This window comes from Pristis pectinata, chromosome 10 (genome assembly GCF_009764475.1).
Source record: "Pristis pectinata isolate sPriPec2 chromosome 10, sPriPec2.1.pri, whole genome shotgun sequence".
Taxonomy (NCBI): Eukaryota; Metazoa; Chordata; class Chondrichthyes; order Rhinopristiformes; family Pristidae; genus Pristis; species Pristis pectinata.
Genome location: NC_067414.1, coordinates 82,832,054 through 82,850,253, shown reverse-complemented (window position 1 = coordinate 82,850,253; position 18,200 = coordinate 82,832,054). Strand labels below are relative to the sequence as shown.

The following is an 18,200-nucleotide window of genomic DNA, read 5'->3' as shown; positions in this document are numbered from 1 at the left end:
GTGCCTCCAATCCCATTTCTTTACCATGGCAAAGCCTCTCCCTGCCCTGGGATCTTCACTCATTTGACTCTAGCCTCTTGCCATTTACCTTTCCCCACATATTTACCACACCAGTGGCAGCTGTGTCTTCATCCTTCAGCCATTTGGCCTCCCCAGTTCTATCCTTGCAATTCTATCTTTGTTCCACCCCACCTCTTGGCTTCCCTTCACTCCTTTTCCACTATCAACATCCACCATTCTGACCAAACAAGAAAAAAAATCAAACCGCTGCAGCAACTCAGTGGGTCAACCAGCATCTGAGGGAAAGAGATGGTCTACGTTTCAGGTCGAGACCCTCCATCAGAATCTGATCCTTCTTCCTCCACAGATGCTGCTTACCCCACAGATTTCCTCCAGTAGTTTGTTATTTACTCCAGATTCCAGCATCTGCAATCTTATGTCTCCATTCTGACCGTTTGGTCAGTCTTTGGCTCACTAATCATCTGGAAGCAACTTGGAACATTTTGTCATAATAATAGCAACATACACAAATGTGACATTAACTTAAACCTGTGGCATGGAGCAGCCAAACATGACACATTTACCACAGCAGTACAAGATCCAGTAACAGTGTTATCATTACAGTTGGGTTCCATTCTCACTCACAGCAAGCACATTCTTAATTACATTCACTGTTCAGAAAGACTGACCGTAGCAACATGCATGATACCCAAGGCTCCCCAAATTTCTCTCACCCTGGCAAACTGTTCCAAGCTACATTTATATTGCAGTTCTACAGCAGCTCATGGACCTTTGATGCCTTATCAAATTGGCCAGCTTTCATACCCCTGGCTGGACGTAGAACCTGAGAAACTCAACTGCAAAGGCACGATAACAGAGCCAATGTCAGAGCTTACTTGCATCCAGCACTCCAAGTTCATTTTGTACCATTCTTGGAATGATCAGGAGCAGAAATCCTAGTACTGAAGGAAACTGCTGTTCCTTTTGTATGAACAAGGCTGAGATTTGTTCATGAAATGTAGACATCACTGGAAAAGATTGCATTTATTGTCAGTCTCTATATTGCCCCTGAATTGAGAGTGGCTTGTTGGGACAACTCAGAGGTAGTTAAGAGTCAATTATATTGGTGAGTCTGGGTTACCTTCCCAAAAGAACTTAAATGAACCAGACAGATTTTTACAATGATGCACGAATTTTATGGTCACTGCTACTAGCATTTATTTCCACATTTATTTAGAACAGAAGAAAATAGCAGTAGTCCAGTCAATCCCTCAAGCCTGCCCAGCCATTCAATATGATCATGGCTGATCTGCCCCTCTTCTGCACCAGTTCCACAATCCTCTCAATTTGCTGATCTTTAAAAATTCTTATCTATTTCCTCTTTAAATACTGTCAATGATCTGGCAAAGAGAATTCCGGTGATTCACTTCTGTCTGCAAAAAAGTTCCAATATACCTGTTATCAATGATGCCCTGTGATCTTGTAACCACACCCCCTCTTTCAAGATTCTCTCCAACTAATGGAGACCTTCATGTCATGTCCCCCAATGATCTATGTTGCAAAAAGATTACCCTCATTTTTCTAAACTCCAAAGAATATAGATCAAATTTCTTTAGCTACTTGTGATAGTACAACCTTTCACCCCAAGAATTAGCACAGTGAATTCCTCTGACACTACCTCCAATGCCAGTGTATCTTTTCTTAATTAATTCTACCAAAACTATGCATATTTATATTATCCGAATTTAAATTCCTCAGCTCCTATGGTGGATGAATGCTTTTAAGTCAATAGTTCAGGTCTTTGGAACCTGGTCTACTAAGTTAATCACTGTCCTCCCACAGCCAAGTGGCTCAAGCTAACCACACAAGCTAGGTGACCCTGTGATCTGCTTGGCTCAGTTCGATAGATGACTACTTTTATCAGCAATTATTGGGGAGTGTCTTAGAGCTCTTCATTATGGATTTACTTTAAATTTCACTATGAACAAACATTTATAGTAGAGTTAAAGTGAAATTGTTATTTTTGAAAAACAAAATACAAGTTTGCTTTAAAGTCACTAGAAAATATACATCAGGAAAGTATTTAGTTTACAATTCTATTTGCTTTTATGATTCTTTGATTATCAGGAATGACAGCTGATAATAACAAGGAATTGAATGCACAAAACACTTTGGATTGAAATTACTAAGGTCATAACACAAAAACATATATTGACAAACCAATATTGTTAAATGAATATTGGACAAAGTGTATAATTGCATATAATTCACTACTGCCTGATTGCAATACCGAAAAATATCAACATATTTATACAGTACCACTAATGTGGCAAAAATATCCCAAGATACTTCAGAGGGCTGATACCAAACAAAATCAATATTGCCGCAAAAGAAGTCATTTGACCAAATTTTTGGCTATCTGGCCTGAGGAGGATAGATTTTAAGGAGAGTCTAACAGGAAGAGAGAAGAGGTGTAGGAGTGGGATTATAGATTCTAAAGGTGGAAGTAAATAAGGCCACAACCACCACTGTTGGAGCAGTTATATCAGGGGATGATCGAGAGGCCTGTACAGAAGGAGAATTGTACATAATTTGATAAGATTGCAGATGATGAGGGGGCAATCCCTCTGGCGATTCTCAACAAGAGGTCCAGAACAAATCTGAAATTCAAGGCTTCAAAAAAAAAGTACTTCAAGAACTCCATGATTAAATATTCTTGAAATTTACAGGTGAATTCTTAACTATTCACATAATGTTAAACAGACACCAACCACAACATAATCTCGTTGACTTCAGCATCCTCATTCATGTCTACAAATCTCTCCAATGCCTCATTCCATCTTTTAATTTCATAGCCAGCCTGCATCCTCTCACCTCAATAGTAATCAAACTAGAAACCTATCACTTTCATGATTTATCATCTGTGACAGTCTTCAACGACCATATATATTCCCCCAGCACCATCATCTCGATCAAATAATTTCTTTAAGTTTCCTGACTCTGACCATTGTCCTGTGCTCCATACTTCCAAACCCAGCATGGCCACAACCCCTTTCCCTCCGCTCTTTCTCCGTTCCACCTTATGAAATATTAGCAGGACTTCCCTCTATAGTCGACAGAAGTTTTTCTTATTATGAGTAAAATAAAATTCACAAGGGAATAGTCTAAGCAAATATTTGCTCTATTGAGGCAATACATTGCACACACACATTGTGCATAATTCAAAGATAAATAGCACTGAGGGATTCATCAATACAAGTCATGAAGCCATACAGCAATAGTTTTTAGCACTGCCACATCAGAATAGGCCAAGCAGAACTGTGGAAGGTTGCCACAATTTGTGGGAAGGGAGCAGAAAGATGTCAAAGGAATATTTCCTGCCTTTAGGTAGCAGTCAGTCAGCAACATGGAATTAAGCTTTAAATCATCTGTTTGTCTACTCTCTTGTTCAGAAATATACAGAACAAGGATGAAAAGAACAAGGCAACACAATCATAAAGCTGGTATATTGGAGAAATCAGCTTTCACAATCTATGAAGGCAAATAGAATTTTTATAGTTGCAAAACAAAATTCAAGCAGCACAGCATTCAGTTGCATTGATCTTTTGTTGCTGGCTGATGGTAGATAATACAGAAAAATGCAAGACTTGCATTTACATAGCACCTTCTATAATCTCAGGAAATCCCAAGACCCATCCACCGGATGAAGTTCTTGTGGTTTGGTGATAGTTGTCGTATAGGAAACACAGCAGCCAATCTGGCTGTAGCTAATTCCCATGAACCATAACCACATGGTGACCAGATAATCTGTTTTGGTCATCTTGTTGGAGGGATTCAGCAACAGCTTGCTGAAGTCCTCTGCTCCTCTTTGCAAAAGCTCCTATTTCTTAGTTGCAAGAATGGACGTACAGAGCCTTGTTGTAACATCTCAAAGTGCAGCACTCTTCTCAGTACTGTACTAGACTCTGTGTGCTCAAGTCACTGCAAGGGGATTAGAACCCACAACTTTATGACTCGAGAGAGTGCAGTACCACATCTGGAGTAGTTGATTTATCTGCACATATTATTATTTGTCTTTTGGTTGTCGTCTTGGAGGAAATTAAATATAGTTTGCCTACATTAACTATTTAAAGAATGGGAAGTTATTTCTGAGGATTCTGCAAGGAATTGCACAGGGAAGATACTGAGAGACCATTTCCATTGGCTGGAGAGTTTAGAATTGGGATGTAGTTTACCACACATACTGAATCATCTTAGAAATGAAACCATGAAAAATGTATTGCGCAGGCATTGGCAAATCTTAATAATTTTCTAGAGACAAGAGACTGCAGATGCTGGAATCCAGACCAACAAACAAGCTGCTGGAGGAACTCAGTGGGTCAGGCAGCATCTGTGGAGGCAAAGAGATAGTCGATGTTTCAGGTTGAGACCCTGCATCAGGACTTGGCTACAACTTCATTTTCTTGCTCCCCTTTTCTCCCCTATAGACCAAAAATCTTTGCCAGCCTTGAATACATTAAAACACAGCCTCAACAGATCTGTGCAGATTCAGATTAGTTTATCATCATATACACCAGGGTGCATGCAAGCAAGAAGCAGCCCACAGAGTAAACAGTATACATAGTAATAATAAATACAACAACCATAAATAGAGATTCAAGCGTAAAACAACAGAATAGTACAAAGATTGTAGTGCAATCTGAAGTAGTGCAAAAATAAATGCTGAAGTGATAATAAAGGAATAACCAAGAGAGGTAGAATTAAGAGTCCAGTATACAAGTCACAACTCCCCAGAAGAAATTTTATCTTAAATAGGCAGCCCCTTATTCTGCAACTTTGCCCCAAGAGGGGAAACAGTTTCTCAGCATTGACCTCCACTGCAGCAGATTATGAATTCCCATAATATTACAAATAATATATCCAAAAAACACAGCAGCAACACCAATAACTAGACAAACACCCCTTCAAAATCAGAAATGCTATGTGCTGGCTGTGGATGTCAAGTGAACAAATGGAATATCTATTTGAGGTCAAACGTATTTAGCAAAGAATTAGTCTTCATATCTGTTAATATGAGCAGAGGTTGGACTGTTGTGTACAGGCTTTGTTACTATAATGAACAAATAAAATGAACAAACTTTACATGTTCAGCATGATATTTTGGGGATGCACTGTTCCACTTGGTAATTACCTATGACGCAAGGAGAAGCAGCACCAATTAATCAATAATGTATTATACGGCGGCACTCTGCACAATGCCAAGTTCAAGGGAGCAGCAATACAACTGAGTGATGGGTTTTTATTTTCCAGCTTGTAAACAGGCCATCAGATCAGTTTGCGCAATCTGTGGTCCCAGCAACTTGGCCATTGAATTCCAGATGCCTCCATCCTGTTTGCATTTGCATTCCTTACTTAACTTTTGTGGCCCTTAAAAGTCTGGAAGGAGAGCTGTTCTTAGTTTTTGCATCAATGGATAAATTCTGAAGAATTAATCTGAAAAGTCACGAATGTCCTTTCCACATCGGCGTATGTGGGAAGACTCCCACTCTCAAGAACACTTGTTCTCAATATCTACTAAGCAATATTTTTCATAAAACACAAAAACTAAAGTCTTATTATTAATTTTATACTTTACTGTAAAATGCATTGAATTGCTTATGTTTTCTCTACTCTTTTAAAACCTTTTTCTCTTTGCCTTGTAATAACTACCATCCATTTCAAGTTTACTTGCATTTCTTTTTCCCCCCTCACAGCTTATTCAACCATCCATCTGGCATTCAGATACCCAGTTTCCAAATCAGGTGAATTAGCACTGTAGCCCTATAAGGCAAGTGCTGAATGCACTAGCAGGGATCACGAGTTTACATATCTCAATGCTAAGTGGTGAAATTTGACCATGGAAATGGCAGATTTTTCATCATTTGTTACAGCCTTTCAGGATGGTAACCCTGCCAATCAAACATGCTGAAGGAACATCCTAACCACTTCCCAAGTTGAATAATTTATTTTCAAAATTATCAGTAAGGATCCAGTCATTATACTAGAACAACACTAAAGCAATGACACAGATTCCTCCTTACTATAAAGAAGAGGAGTCTGGTCCCCACTGAGGGAGAGTAGTCCCGAGTACTAACTAAACAAAAAGCTGACACACCAACTCACCATCCTACTTATCAACTTGTATTCCATTTCTCCACATGCAGATTACATACCAAGAGCCCAACACCCTGCACAAGGCCATGGAAGAACACAGACAGGGAGAGATGTCCCAGGGAGTCTGAAACATAAGAGGAAGTCATGGTTTTATTTCCTATGAAGCCATGGAAAGCAACTACCAGCAGAAGGCATTGGAGCGCACCCACTGAGTTACATATAGGCCGTCTCCAGTTCAGTTTTTATAGACATCTACAAGTCTATTTTGCCTGTAAGTCAGAAAAGACACAAAAATCACTCGATTATAATAATTGCACCTCCACAGTATTTGAATGAATGGCATCAAAAGCACACAAGACTGATAAGAAAGATCAATTACTAAACACTTGTAAGTTTGAGTGTCCATAAGATAGGTGCTCAAAACCCAGGAATGGCCTATACTATCACAACCTGGAATCACACTGCCTAACGTAACCCTCAAACTTCCATCACAATCATGCCAAGAGTCCAGCAGTGGTTTAATATACAGCAAAGCACCACCACTGAGGGCCACTCTGGCCACACCTTGGAATAATGCATCATCCAGCAAAGCTACAGTTAGCTCTATCAGCAGACCCATCATCAACAAGGTGGATGTCCAAGAATGCAACAAAGTGACTGCTAAAGCATGAATGACAAATCTTCAAGCATGAATGTGAAGTAACTGATCCTACTGAACTAACATCCAAGCTCACTACCAATAAGGGTACCATTCATCTCACTTATTTGACATTCCTCTCACGACGATAAACAGCAGGCATGTGCACTGAACACAAATTAACAAGCAAAGGGAAAGTACTCCAGTGGCTGGAGTTATACCTCACACAAAAGAAGGTAGTTGTTGTTGTTGGAGATCAATTATCCCAAAGGTGGGATATCATGACAGGAATTGCTCGGGGCAGTGTGCTAAACCCAATCACCTTCAGCTGCTTCACCAATAACCTTCCTCCACCAGAAGGTCAGAAGTAGGGGCATTTTCTGATAATTACACAATGTTCAATTCCATTCGCAACTCCTCAGCAACTGAACCATTCCATGACAGCATGCAGCAAAACCCAGACAACATTTAGGCATGGACTGAAAAATGCCAAGTTATATTTGCACCACAAAAGTGCCAAGCAATGACTATCTCCAACAGAAGAGTCTAACCTTTCCCTTGACAATTAACGGCATTATATTTGTCAAATCCCAGCTTCAACATCACAGAATCCCAGAATAAAGAGCAGAAGGAGTGCATCACTCACAAACAACCCACATATCCTATCAAGCAGCTCCCGCCTCCCCCCCCCACTGCTGCCATGCCCCAACCCCATGGCAGAGTCTGCAAGTCCCACATCAGCCACCTCAGGACACACAAAACCAGAGTAGAAGGTGGTCATCCTTGACATTGTGGGACTATGCAATATGATGATATAATTATCAGTCAAATTGGTAACAAATTAATCGAGCCATCTGCTTGCATAGATTTACCAATAACCTGCTCACAAATCTACAGTTCAGATTTTTCCAGAAGCACTCAATTGCAAACTTGTCACATGCAGAACCAGCATGGACACAAGCTAAGCGCCAGAATAAACAGTTACTTCAACAATAAGCACAGCACTTAAGGGGCCCAAGCAAAACTAAGTGCAGTCCAAGCATACATTCTCCAGCAGTTCTTAGTCCCATTTTATACATAAAGATGTACACACAAAGATGCATATGGACTTCAGAAAGAATTCATTGCTGAGAAAGATCACTGCAGGAATTCCTCAAGCATCATCAGCCCAGCTATCTTCAACTGCTTCATCCGTGACCTTCTACATACATAAAATAATAGGCGGGGTACCCACAATAGTGATCTGACAAGCCTGAACTCCAGGCTTGGACTGACTGAGGCTGCTCAAGGGCTTGTCCCAATCTGCAAGGCTCAAATTGGGATTATGATAGAAAAGCTGGATGGTGATAACAAGAACTTCAACATAATCCATGGAAAAAGAATGCACTTGATCAGAGTCACCTGCACTCAACTCAATATCTATCATTATTTTTACTTGACTCAGATTGTTTAATTATTACACGACAAATTGCTGGCAATGCAAATTTATAGCTTAATTCCAAAGACTGACCAACCTCTGAGCAAAGAAATCTTTCCTGATTTCAGTTCTCTTCTAAGACCATGACGCCTGGTTCAAAACTCCTCAGCCATGGGAAACAATTTCCCTGCACCCAGACAGCCAAGCCCTATCAGAATTTTCTCAGTTTTAATCAGATCTCAACTCACTCTCTCCTTGTGCAGCAGATCCACCTTCCCTACATCTGGTAGAGTAAATCTTTGCTTGATCTCTCGATCTACCTCATCATGGCCCTTGCACCTTGTCTGCCTGCACTGCACTTACTCTGTAACTGTAACACTATATTCTGCATTCTGTTATTGCGTTTCCCTTTGTAATACCTCGAGGTAGTTATGTTTTGAAAAGATCTGTATGGATGGCATGCAAAACAAAGTTTTTCACTGTATTTTGGTACATGTGAGAATAATCAACCAATTACATCCTTTCAGAAGGTTACAAAATTCTGTACACAATACACCAGATGTGATGCTACCAAGAACCCGTGCAACTACAGTAAGATTTGTGCATTCAAATTCTCCTGTAACGAAGGTTGATATACCTTCTGCCTTCCCAAAGGCTGTTGCACCTGCCTGCTGGCTTTCAGCAATATGTGTACAAACACATCCAAGCCCCGAGGAACATCAACATTACCTTCTCCCACCATTTAACAAATACTCTGCTTTTTCTATTTTGTTCACCAAAGTGAATGGCCTCACATGTTTGAAAGAGAAAGCAGTTAATGATAGAAGAAAACACAGTATTAGAGCCAAATTGAATTTAGTGACAAAGAGGGAAAGATTGGATTTTGAGATTGGATGAGACATAAAGAGGGACAAAAGTTTAAAAAAAACATCTTTCAAAAACCTCGAAAAATAATCTACCACCCTTGGGAAAGGGATCCCAAACCTTCATTGTTCTCTTGCCTGGCCTCTAGGGTTGGGTGATATATCAGGACCATAAATCACATCAATAGCGGGATCCTTGTGGCATGAAATACAGCCTCAAATTGCTGCACTGAGATTGATCTGAGTTAAATATAGTCATTTCCTGACACTCATTGGGGAGGGACATGGCAAATCAGTAACCTTTTAGGGTTCTGCCAGGCTAACGATGGAGCAGCACAAATCAGTCAGCAATTTTAAGAGAATCTGAAATCATGCCTTGCCTCATCAAACTGCTCTTTTATTAAAAATATATGTTTATAGCAGTCAACTCACCATTGTTTATCCAGTGATTTCTCTAAGCCTGTATGTTTGGCAGGACTTTCTTCCATGAGATCCCAACCTCCATCTTCTCCCCTCTTTATTTTCACTCCATGTCACCCACAGTCTCTTCTGTGTTTTTCCAAAACCATAGGGCTAGTGGTTAATGCAACCCTTTCATTCAGTGCTGTGTACCTGCTCAGAAATGCAGCCTTCATAGTATTGCCTTACTTGTTCTTACGAGTGGACCAGTGAGCAAAAAAAACCCTTAGGTCACACAGCTGAGACTGTAGAGAGAAAAGCAAAGGGAAAAGATAGAACGAGAACAGCTATTAGAGGAAGAGCGTTGTCGAGAATTGAGACACTTGAGTGTTCTTTTGGAAGTGGTGGAAGCAGATACAATAGCAACATTTAAGAGGCATTAAGACAGTCACACGAACAGGAAGAGAATGGAGGGATTATGGACTCTGTGCAGGCAGATGAGAATAATTTAGATTGGTGTCGTGATCGGCACAGACATTGAGGGCTGAAGGGCCTGTTCCTGTGCTGTACTGTTTTATGTTACCAGTCAACAAAGTTCTCCAACTGCATCATTTTCAAATGAAACCAATACATAGCAATACAAATAACCTTTGCCTCAGCAAAGATGAATTATATTTGTAGAGCAAAATATTACTAGTGGCATGGTTATCCTTGATGTCTAGAACAAATTGAAATAATGAATTGAAATCATCACCTCAGACACAGCATTGAAGTGATTTAGTTTAAATATGACCGTACACAATCAGTCCCATCTGCAGGAAATGTTCAACATGCTCAAAGTGAGTGGAAACAGACTGCTGGAAACACCCAGCAAGAAAGGCAGCATCTGTGGGGAAACAAAGAGTTAATGTTTCAGGTCAATGATCTTTCCTCAGACTAAAGCATGGCATGCTGTCACAGACTTCGCTTGCCCTGTTAACAACGTTTGTTTCTGGTGCGAGTTGATGCCGAGGGTGCACTGTTGGATTTTGGCCTGATAATCTGACACGCATCAAAACCAAGCAAGTCTTGGACAGGTCTCCATTTTGGACCTCCTTCTCCACAGCTTCCACTGGGAAGCTTAATATCCTTTATTAGATGCAGTAAAACTCTGATTGTTCAGAAATCCTGATGGTTCGGCATCTGGCTCATTCATTAGTCCGGGACATCTGCCAAAGGATCTGGAGTGAGGATGGGCTGTGAGATCAGAGCTGGGGGTCCAGAATGTGAGAGGAGTGCGTGGCTAAAATCAGAGTCTGGACTGTGGGCCAGGTTTGCAGCTGGAACCAGGATCCCGAGCACTTGGACAAGCTGAAGTATACAAGCTGAAACTCACCAGCTTCTATTTCCTGCTCTTGTTAAACTCAATGGATTCATTAAAAAAATATATTGTACTATTGCACAACAGTTTAAAAAAAATGTTGGGGTATTAAAAGGAGTTTTAAGATATATTAGTCACATGTACATCAAAACACACAGTGAAATGCATCTTTTTTGTGTAGTGTTCTGGGGCAGCCCGCAAGTGTCGCCACGCTTCCAGCACCAACATAGCATGCCCACAACTTCCTAACCTGTACATCTTTGGAATGTGGGAGGAAACTGGAGCACCCGGAGGAAACCCGCGCAGACACGGGGAGAACATACAAACACCTTACAGACAGTGGCCAGAATTGAACCCAGGTTGCTGGTGCTGTAAGGCGTTACGCTAACTGCTACACTACTGTGCTTGCCTCCAATATTCCAAAAATTCTGTTGGTCTGGCACTATCAAAACCCTGACGATGTTGGATTATTAGAATTTTACTGTATTGAGTAAAGGAACGATAGTTGTAAAATTCAGAATCATTTTCTCAACAGCAACAATTATTCCATTATTCTATCTGGGCTGACTTGACCTTTTACGTTGAGATGCACAAGACAGTAAGATTGTCCAAACATTAAAGCCAAATCTGATCCTATCCACACCATTCTTGTTTGGGGAAGGGGAGACTGGATAACAAGCAAGAGTGGGAAGCCATCTTTGAACCAGGTGTGCCAAGGTTAACTCCCAGTTCAGCACAGAACTATCCAGTCACAGATCCAACTAAGGACTTCCATTCTGTCTACCTCAATAGCTCCACATTGTTTATTTCTCACAATTAAAAAGTAATTGAAGCATGCAAATGTTTTATTTTGGTAACTGTGCACATATTTGATTGTACCTGTTTTGGAATCCCTTTAATAAACAAGATATGCATTAAAGGATCTTCCTCATTTAATATTTAAGACCATTCATTCACAGCATGGAAATGTCATCCTTTCCATTAATGTTTCTTGAGTGTTTTGCCTTAAAACAATAAAGGCTATCAATGCGTAACAGTTTATTCACACCACCTATTTCAATGTGTAAATATTATCAAATGTCATCAATACAAGAAGCTGAACAGTGCGAAAGGAGCTCCAGCAGCAGTGATGACCTTCCAACCAAAGGAGCCCAACCTCAGCACACACCCAAATTTCACTCAAATGTGTCCAGCTCTAGCATGGCATTGCTCAGACGCTAAATACGGTGATCACCTTTTGAGGAACGTTTGGGAGAAAAAAAAACAACAGGTATGGTCAGACAAAGGAAAGAGCCACAAAAATAAAAGTGATGTTTGGGGGGCAGTATTCCTAGGTGAGCAAACAGGACACATTAAACAGAAGGGATTTCGCTGATCCAGTTCAAGGAGAACGTTGGCAACAATGGGGCTAATAAGCAGCCTCCAAAGCCACCACCCCCACAACCCTCAAAAAAAAAACAGCATATCTGTTTCACCATGTAATCTAAGCATTTCAATTAAGGGATAATTGAATACCAGACTGTTTCTTGTGCAAGTACGGAATATAGCATTACAAGGCATCTAACAAAAATATGGGTTAAAGATACAGATGAATCCTACATCTGCAGCTCCGATTCTCATTCTTATTTCCCAACCAATACCAAACCCGTGAACATCAGTGCCGTTAGTTTACAGAACAAAAGCAATATGATCACATTGTTAAATCAGACCAAACTTCAAAGCCTTCACATGAGTTTCACACAAAAACTTAATATTGTTGTTAGCAAAATGTGATTTAAATACACCCAGGCAGCATCTTGTAAATAAAATTACAAGGCAAAATTACAAATCAAATGCTAGTGACTGTTTAAGTTTCAGACAAATTATACTCTTTCATCCTCTAACTTGAGCCAGCTAATCAACAGATTAGCTATCAACAGATTAATTCAAAATGACAAACATCGTCATCAAAATGATCATAAATCCACATAAAAACAATTGTTATCTAACTGCATCTATCACCCCTTCCTCTTCCAAAACAAGTCATGCAATATTAAAGGCTACTTCAGTACATTTCACATTAAATGCACAGACTTATGTAGAAACTCAAACCAATGGTTTTTTTTATTATCCCAGGAGGGCAACGAAATCACACCAAACTCCCTGTATTTCTGCTAGCAAGGGAAGCAATTTGATCCCATATAAGCTGTAACTCGAGTAGGTCACTGTACACTATGATAAAATTCCCTAATCCTGAGCCAAGTTACCCCGAGGGGCCCTTCCTCCTCTTCCCAAATGGCCTTTCTCATTCCTTGTCTCTCTCCTCCCTCATCTACTGCCCCCCTTAGTGCCCCTACCTCCCCCACTCCCCCCTAACCACTTCTCTTTCATTTTCTCTACCTTAGAGCTTGAAAGTTGATCTGCCTTGCCTGCTCATGTTACAGTTTTTACAGCTTAGGCTAAAGTCGAGTGCCTATTGCTGTATGCATTCCTTTCTTTTTACTTTGCCCTGATTACTTTCCAGGGTTATTTTACACTGGTCCAGATGAAAGTCAGTCAAATTAAGGAAACACACAGAGACTTTCTTCTCATTTTGCAGATACAAATCCACACAAGGGTACATTGTGTTCTTAAAATTAAACGAGAATCCTTTTCACACATTTTCAATTATACATGATATAGAAGTGTTTCAGTCACAGATTTAGATAGCTTTTGAAGTAAGTATATTTACTGACAGAATTTGAACTGAAATGGAAAAGGCACAAAATACATTTTAGTTTGCCCTGAACAATTTTTCACCACAAATGGAAGACAGTAATCAATTTTCAATTGTGTAGGCACTTCATGAAGTAAATGATTTATTACATCCATCTTCTGTCTTTTCATGCTTGTGAGAATGCCATCATTGATGGAAAGATATAGTTTAGACAGAATGCCTTTTAGAAACTTATTGATACCACAAATGTGACACCTCTTTACAAAACAAGGGCTTATCTCCACCCCAAATCATCCTTTAACCTGGCTCACATTTACAAAAGTGAAGTGTTATCACCAGAGCGGTGAACAGCGTGAGCAGTTTAAAGCAATCCTTCCCCCAACAACACTCCTTCACCCATTTCCCTCCACCCTTCACATAACGTTGTTTTTGTTTCTTCCTCTACAGTTCAGACAAACATCTGTTACAGAGGAATGACTATCTCACAAACCACTGAGTCTTGCTACAGCCAAAATAAACAAAACAAACCCAGAGGATCTAACAACCGTCCCGCAGTCACCCTCTATACCCACCAGGATAAAATTTCATAGTAAGACATTTTCATCAAAATTAATTGACTCACAATCCCAAATATGAAGGATTCACATAAGATTTACAGTTTTTCATGATATTACAAATTTCAAACATCCCTCAATAGTGGTCATAAAAACACTAATGTGTGGGATTTTCCATCAGAAGAGCAGGATAAACTATTATCACACTGACACTCCAGCCAGTTAGTAAAGAAATTCACCAAGTTTAACAAAAAAATGAAAATAATTGTTTTCTAATCTTGGCACAATCACAGTCAAACAAGTATTCAGATATTTGTTAGTATTGTTCAAAAAAAGGCAACAAAAATAACGTACAATGCAGATCAGCAAGAGGACCAATGCAGAATTCTGTTTTAATACTGTAGCAGTTATAACAAACTATAAGATAATAATGTTGATTGTAGTTTATGGTGCTACTCATTTGGGAAAGGGAGAAAACAAGGAAAATAATGTTGCAAGTGGTTTGAACTCATATTTTAGACAAAAAATATGCTTCAGTCCATTTAAAACTTGGAATTCTCCAAGTAATCATTTGAAGTTTCATAACAAAAAAATGTTTGGAAACTGAGATAAAGCATTGTTCTCAGTAATAACTACAATAAGAACTATTGCTTTTTCAAACATCAAAATGCGATGCTTTTAGTAGTTAAGATGTTCAAGGCATTTCACACATTTAATCATTTATTGCAATTTAAGCAATAATTGACCATCAATGAAACAATGAGTTCAACACACGAACATCTGGATTACACTGCGTACACACCAACACCTAGCTCCACACATCTGGACAGTGACAGAAGGCAACTCATTGTGTAGAAAACACTGTGGAATAACTCAGGGAAAGGGTGAGGGGCAAAATTATTCTCTGATCAGCGAATGTGACAGTTGTCTTTACCGAACTAGATGTCCCTAGGTGCAAAAAGAGGAAGAAAAAGCGAGGGGGTGAAGAGAAGGTAGAAGAAAATTACAAGGACTGGGTTGCTCGGTACCCAGCCCTCTGAATGGCACGGTGACAATTGCATTCTGGATCTGGCAATAAAGGCGGCATCAAATGCAGAATGATGCCCACTCACCAACTCCAGGAGCACCAATGCATCTCCAAGCGTGCAATAGATCGCTTTCTGGTACGCGTTACGGGGATGTAAAGTGCCATTGTTAAATAGAAGAGGCAAGGGCACACCAAACCTTGCAGAAGAACTCAGCAACCAATATTCAAACAAACAAAAAAATCTCGGCCGCTCCAGTCCTTACAAACACACAAAATACGAGAGGGAAGGAGGGAGAGAGAGAGATGCCCCTTGTGTTCCCGTTCGACAGTGGATGCAAACAACAGAGCGCCGGGCGCCCGAGGAGGAGGCGACTACCAAACCCGTACCTTCATCTCTTCGTTTATTTCCCTCTTGACGGGGTGAGCCGGCTTCCTGCTCCTCTTGTTTTCGGGCGGTCTGCCCTCCTTCTCCATCTCTGCCATGGTGAGTGAGGGAGGGAGGGAGCCGCTCGCCTCCTCCCTCCTCTTCCTCCTCCTCCTCCTCCACCTCCTCCAGCCGGAATGTGACGGCGCCGGTTTCTGCCTGTCTGCGTTATTTTGTTGTTGTTTCTACCACCAGCCTCCCTCTCTCTTTTCCCCCCTCCTCTCTCTCTCTCGTCCCCCTTTTTTTATGTTGTTCCCTCCCCCGCCTCTAGAAGAGACAAATGTCGGCTGTCATTGGAGAGGTGAGGAGGGAGGCTGGGGAGATGGGGCTGGTGTCAGGAGTGAAGCTTGCAGCTGGCCGGCCATCTTCTGCCTGTGTGTGTGTGTGTGTGGAGAGAGACTCCCCCCTTCCCTCTCCTTCCTTCTGTCTGTCTACGACTTGCGGGCGCTACCGACAGCCCACTTATTCCAGGAGCAACCACCACCCCCTCCTCCTCCTCCTCCTCCTCTTCCCCAACACAAACACACAGCCGCCCGGGGCGGAGACAGCAGAGGCGGGGGAGGGGCTTCAGCTCACAGCCTTGCCCAGCGTTGGAGCCCCGGCGTTCACCAACGCCATGTTCTCCGGCCCCGCCCTCTCGCCGCCCCTCCACATCCCACTCCGACCTGACATCCCTCCAACCTGACATCCCTCCTCCCCGACCCCTTCTGACCCTCCCTTCAGCCATTTCCCACCCCCTTTCCAGCTCCTGGCCTTGCACCCGATCTACCCCTCCCTCGCCCATTCCCAACAAGCTCTCGCCTCCTACGCTCACGGCCAGACTCATCTGCTGCCGCTCAGTCCCTGCACTCCCCAGCACCGCCCCACCACTGTTCGATCTCCTCGTCCTGCCCTCAGAACGCTCTCTCCCGCGCCCTAACTTGCTCCCAACCTCATTCCTGTCCCCTTTCCATTTCTCCCCTCCCTCGCTCTGCTACCTCCCTTTCCAATCTTTCCCCTCAAGCACCTCACCCCCTCACTACTCTCTGGAGCCTCACTCCCCTCTGCCCCCTCTCCCTGCCCCCTTCCCCCCCTCCCCTCCCCTCCCCCCTCTCCCTCCCCTCCCCTCCCCCCTCTCCCTCCCCATCCCTTCACATCCTGACTCCCCTCACCCATCCTGTTCCTCCTCCACTGCTCTCCCTGCCCCACCTCCTCCTCTTCCCCTCCCTATTCACCCTCCCTCAACTAACCTCACTACTGCCTTCCACCTTTCCCTGCCTTCCCTACTACTCATCTTCTGACCTACCCCTATCCTCTTCAACCACCCCCCGTCCATCACCCCTCATCCATCCTCCCCTCCCACTGCCCCCTCGCACTCCACCCACTTCCCCTTCTCCCCCTCACCCCTTGTCACACCCCTCTTCTTCCCACTCCACCCATCTCCTCCTTTGGCCCACCCTCCCCCTTTGACCTACCCTCCATCCTTCCTTCCCTCCTCTACCCACCTCCATCTCACCCCCTCGTTCCATTCCTCCAAATTCCCCCTTCTATTCCACTCTCCCTCCCCCGCCTCTGATACCCCTCCTGCTCTGCTCCCTCCCTGCTGCGCCTTGCACCCATTCCCTTCTCCTCTCCCTCTTCTCCTATCCTGCCCCAACTCACCACTTGCTCCCATTCATCTGCTGCCCTTCCATCTCTCCTTCCCATACCTCTGCTCCCTTTCCATTCATCCTCCCACCCTCATTCTCCTCTTTCACCTCTCCCTTCCTTCCCTCCCCCTCCCATACTCTTCCTCCTTTCCATCCACCCACCTCTTCCTCTCCTCCTGCCCTTGCCTGCTTTTTCCCCCTCCTCCCCACCACACCATCCTCCCCCTCCTTTCCTCCCCACCCTCTCTCCTCTTGCAGCCCTCCCGCACCCTCAGCCCAATACTGGACCCCAACAGGGATCAGTGCCATGGATTCCAGCACCTGTCCCCAGTTCCTCCCCTTCTCCTGCCCCTCCTCTCTCTCCCACCCCAATCCCTCCCTGTCACTTCATTGCATATTCTTCTTCACCTGCTTCCCCTGTTTTTGCTTCCACTGTTTCTGCATCCCCCTTCGCTGCTGCCTCTTTCCTGCCCCTTCCTCTCCCTCCCTCAACCCCCCCATACCCTTCTTCTTCAACACCCTCCCTCACACCTCTACTTCCCTCCACACTCATGGTCACACTCCTCTCTCAATTGCTTTATCCTTTTCGCTGCTCCCACCCCCTCCCAACTCTGCACTTCTTCCAGCATGCACCCTATCCCTGCTCTCCCCAACTTCTCCTGTCTTTCCTAAACCCTGCTCTCAGTCTTGTTCCTACCTCTCTCCATCCCCACTCCATCGAGCCTCTCTCTCTTCCCAGATCTCTCCATTCAACCTCCATCCTTCCCAATCTGCCTCCCTTATCCTCCATTATCCCCTCCCTCCCATTATCTGCTCTCCCTTCCTGCATTCTGATCCACCTGCCCTATACACTCCTTAACTCCATCCCTCCCCACCTTATATATTCCTTACCCTTTCTCTTCCAACCCCTCCCTCCTTTCAACATTGATCTCCTTCCATCCTCTCTACATATCTACGTCCCCTACATTCTGACTCACACCCCACCCCCATTCTAACCATTCTTCCCTTTATCTTTCCCTAATGCACCCACATTCTCTGATCCA

General features: G+C 42.9%; 1 protein-coding gene across 6 annotated transcripts in view; it reads right to left on the bottom strand.

Moving 5' to 3' along the window:
- The window catches only part of sobpa (sine oculis binding protein homolog (Drosophila) a), a 210,648-nt gene extending 194,579 nt beyond the window's left edge, over positions 1–16,069 (bottom strand). For all 6 annotated transcript variants that reach the window (XM_052025210.1, XM_052025209.1, XM_052025211.1 and 3 more), the window contains exon 1: positions 15,493–16,069. In XM_052025210.1, coding sequence (XP_051881170.1) covers positions 15,493–15,588 — 96 coding nt within the window. In that variant the 5' untranslated portion in view covers positions 15,589–16,069. The remainder of the gene's footprint in view (positions 1–15,492) is intronic.
- Positions 16,070–18,200: the final 2,131 nt, after the last annotated feature.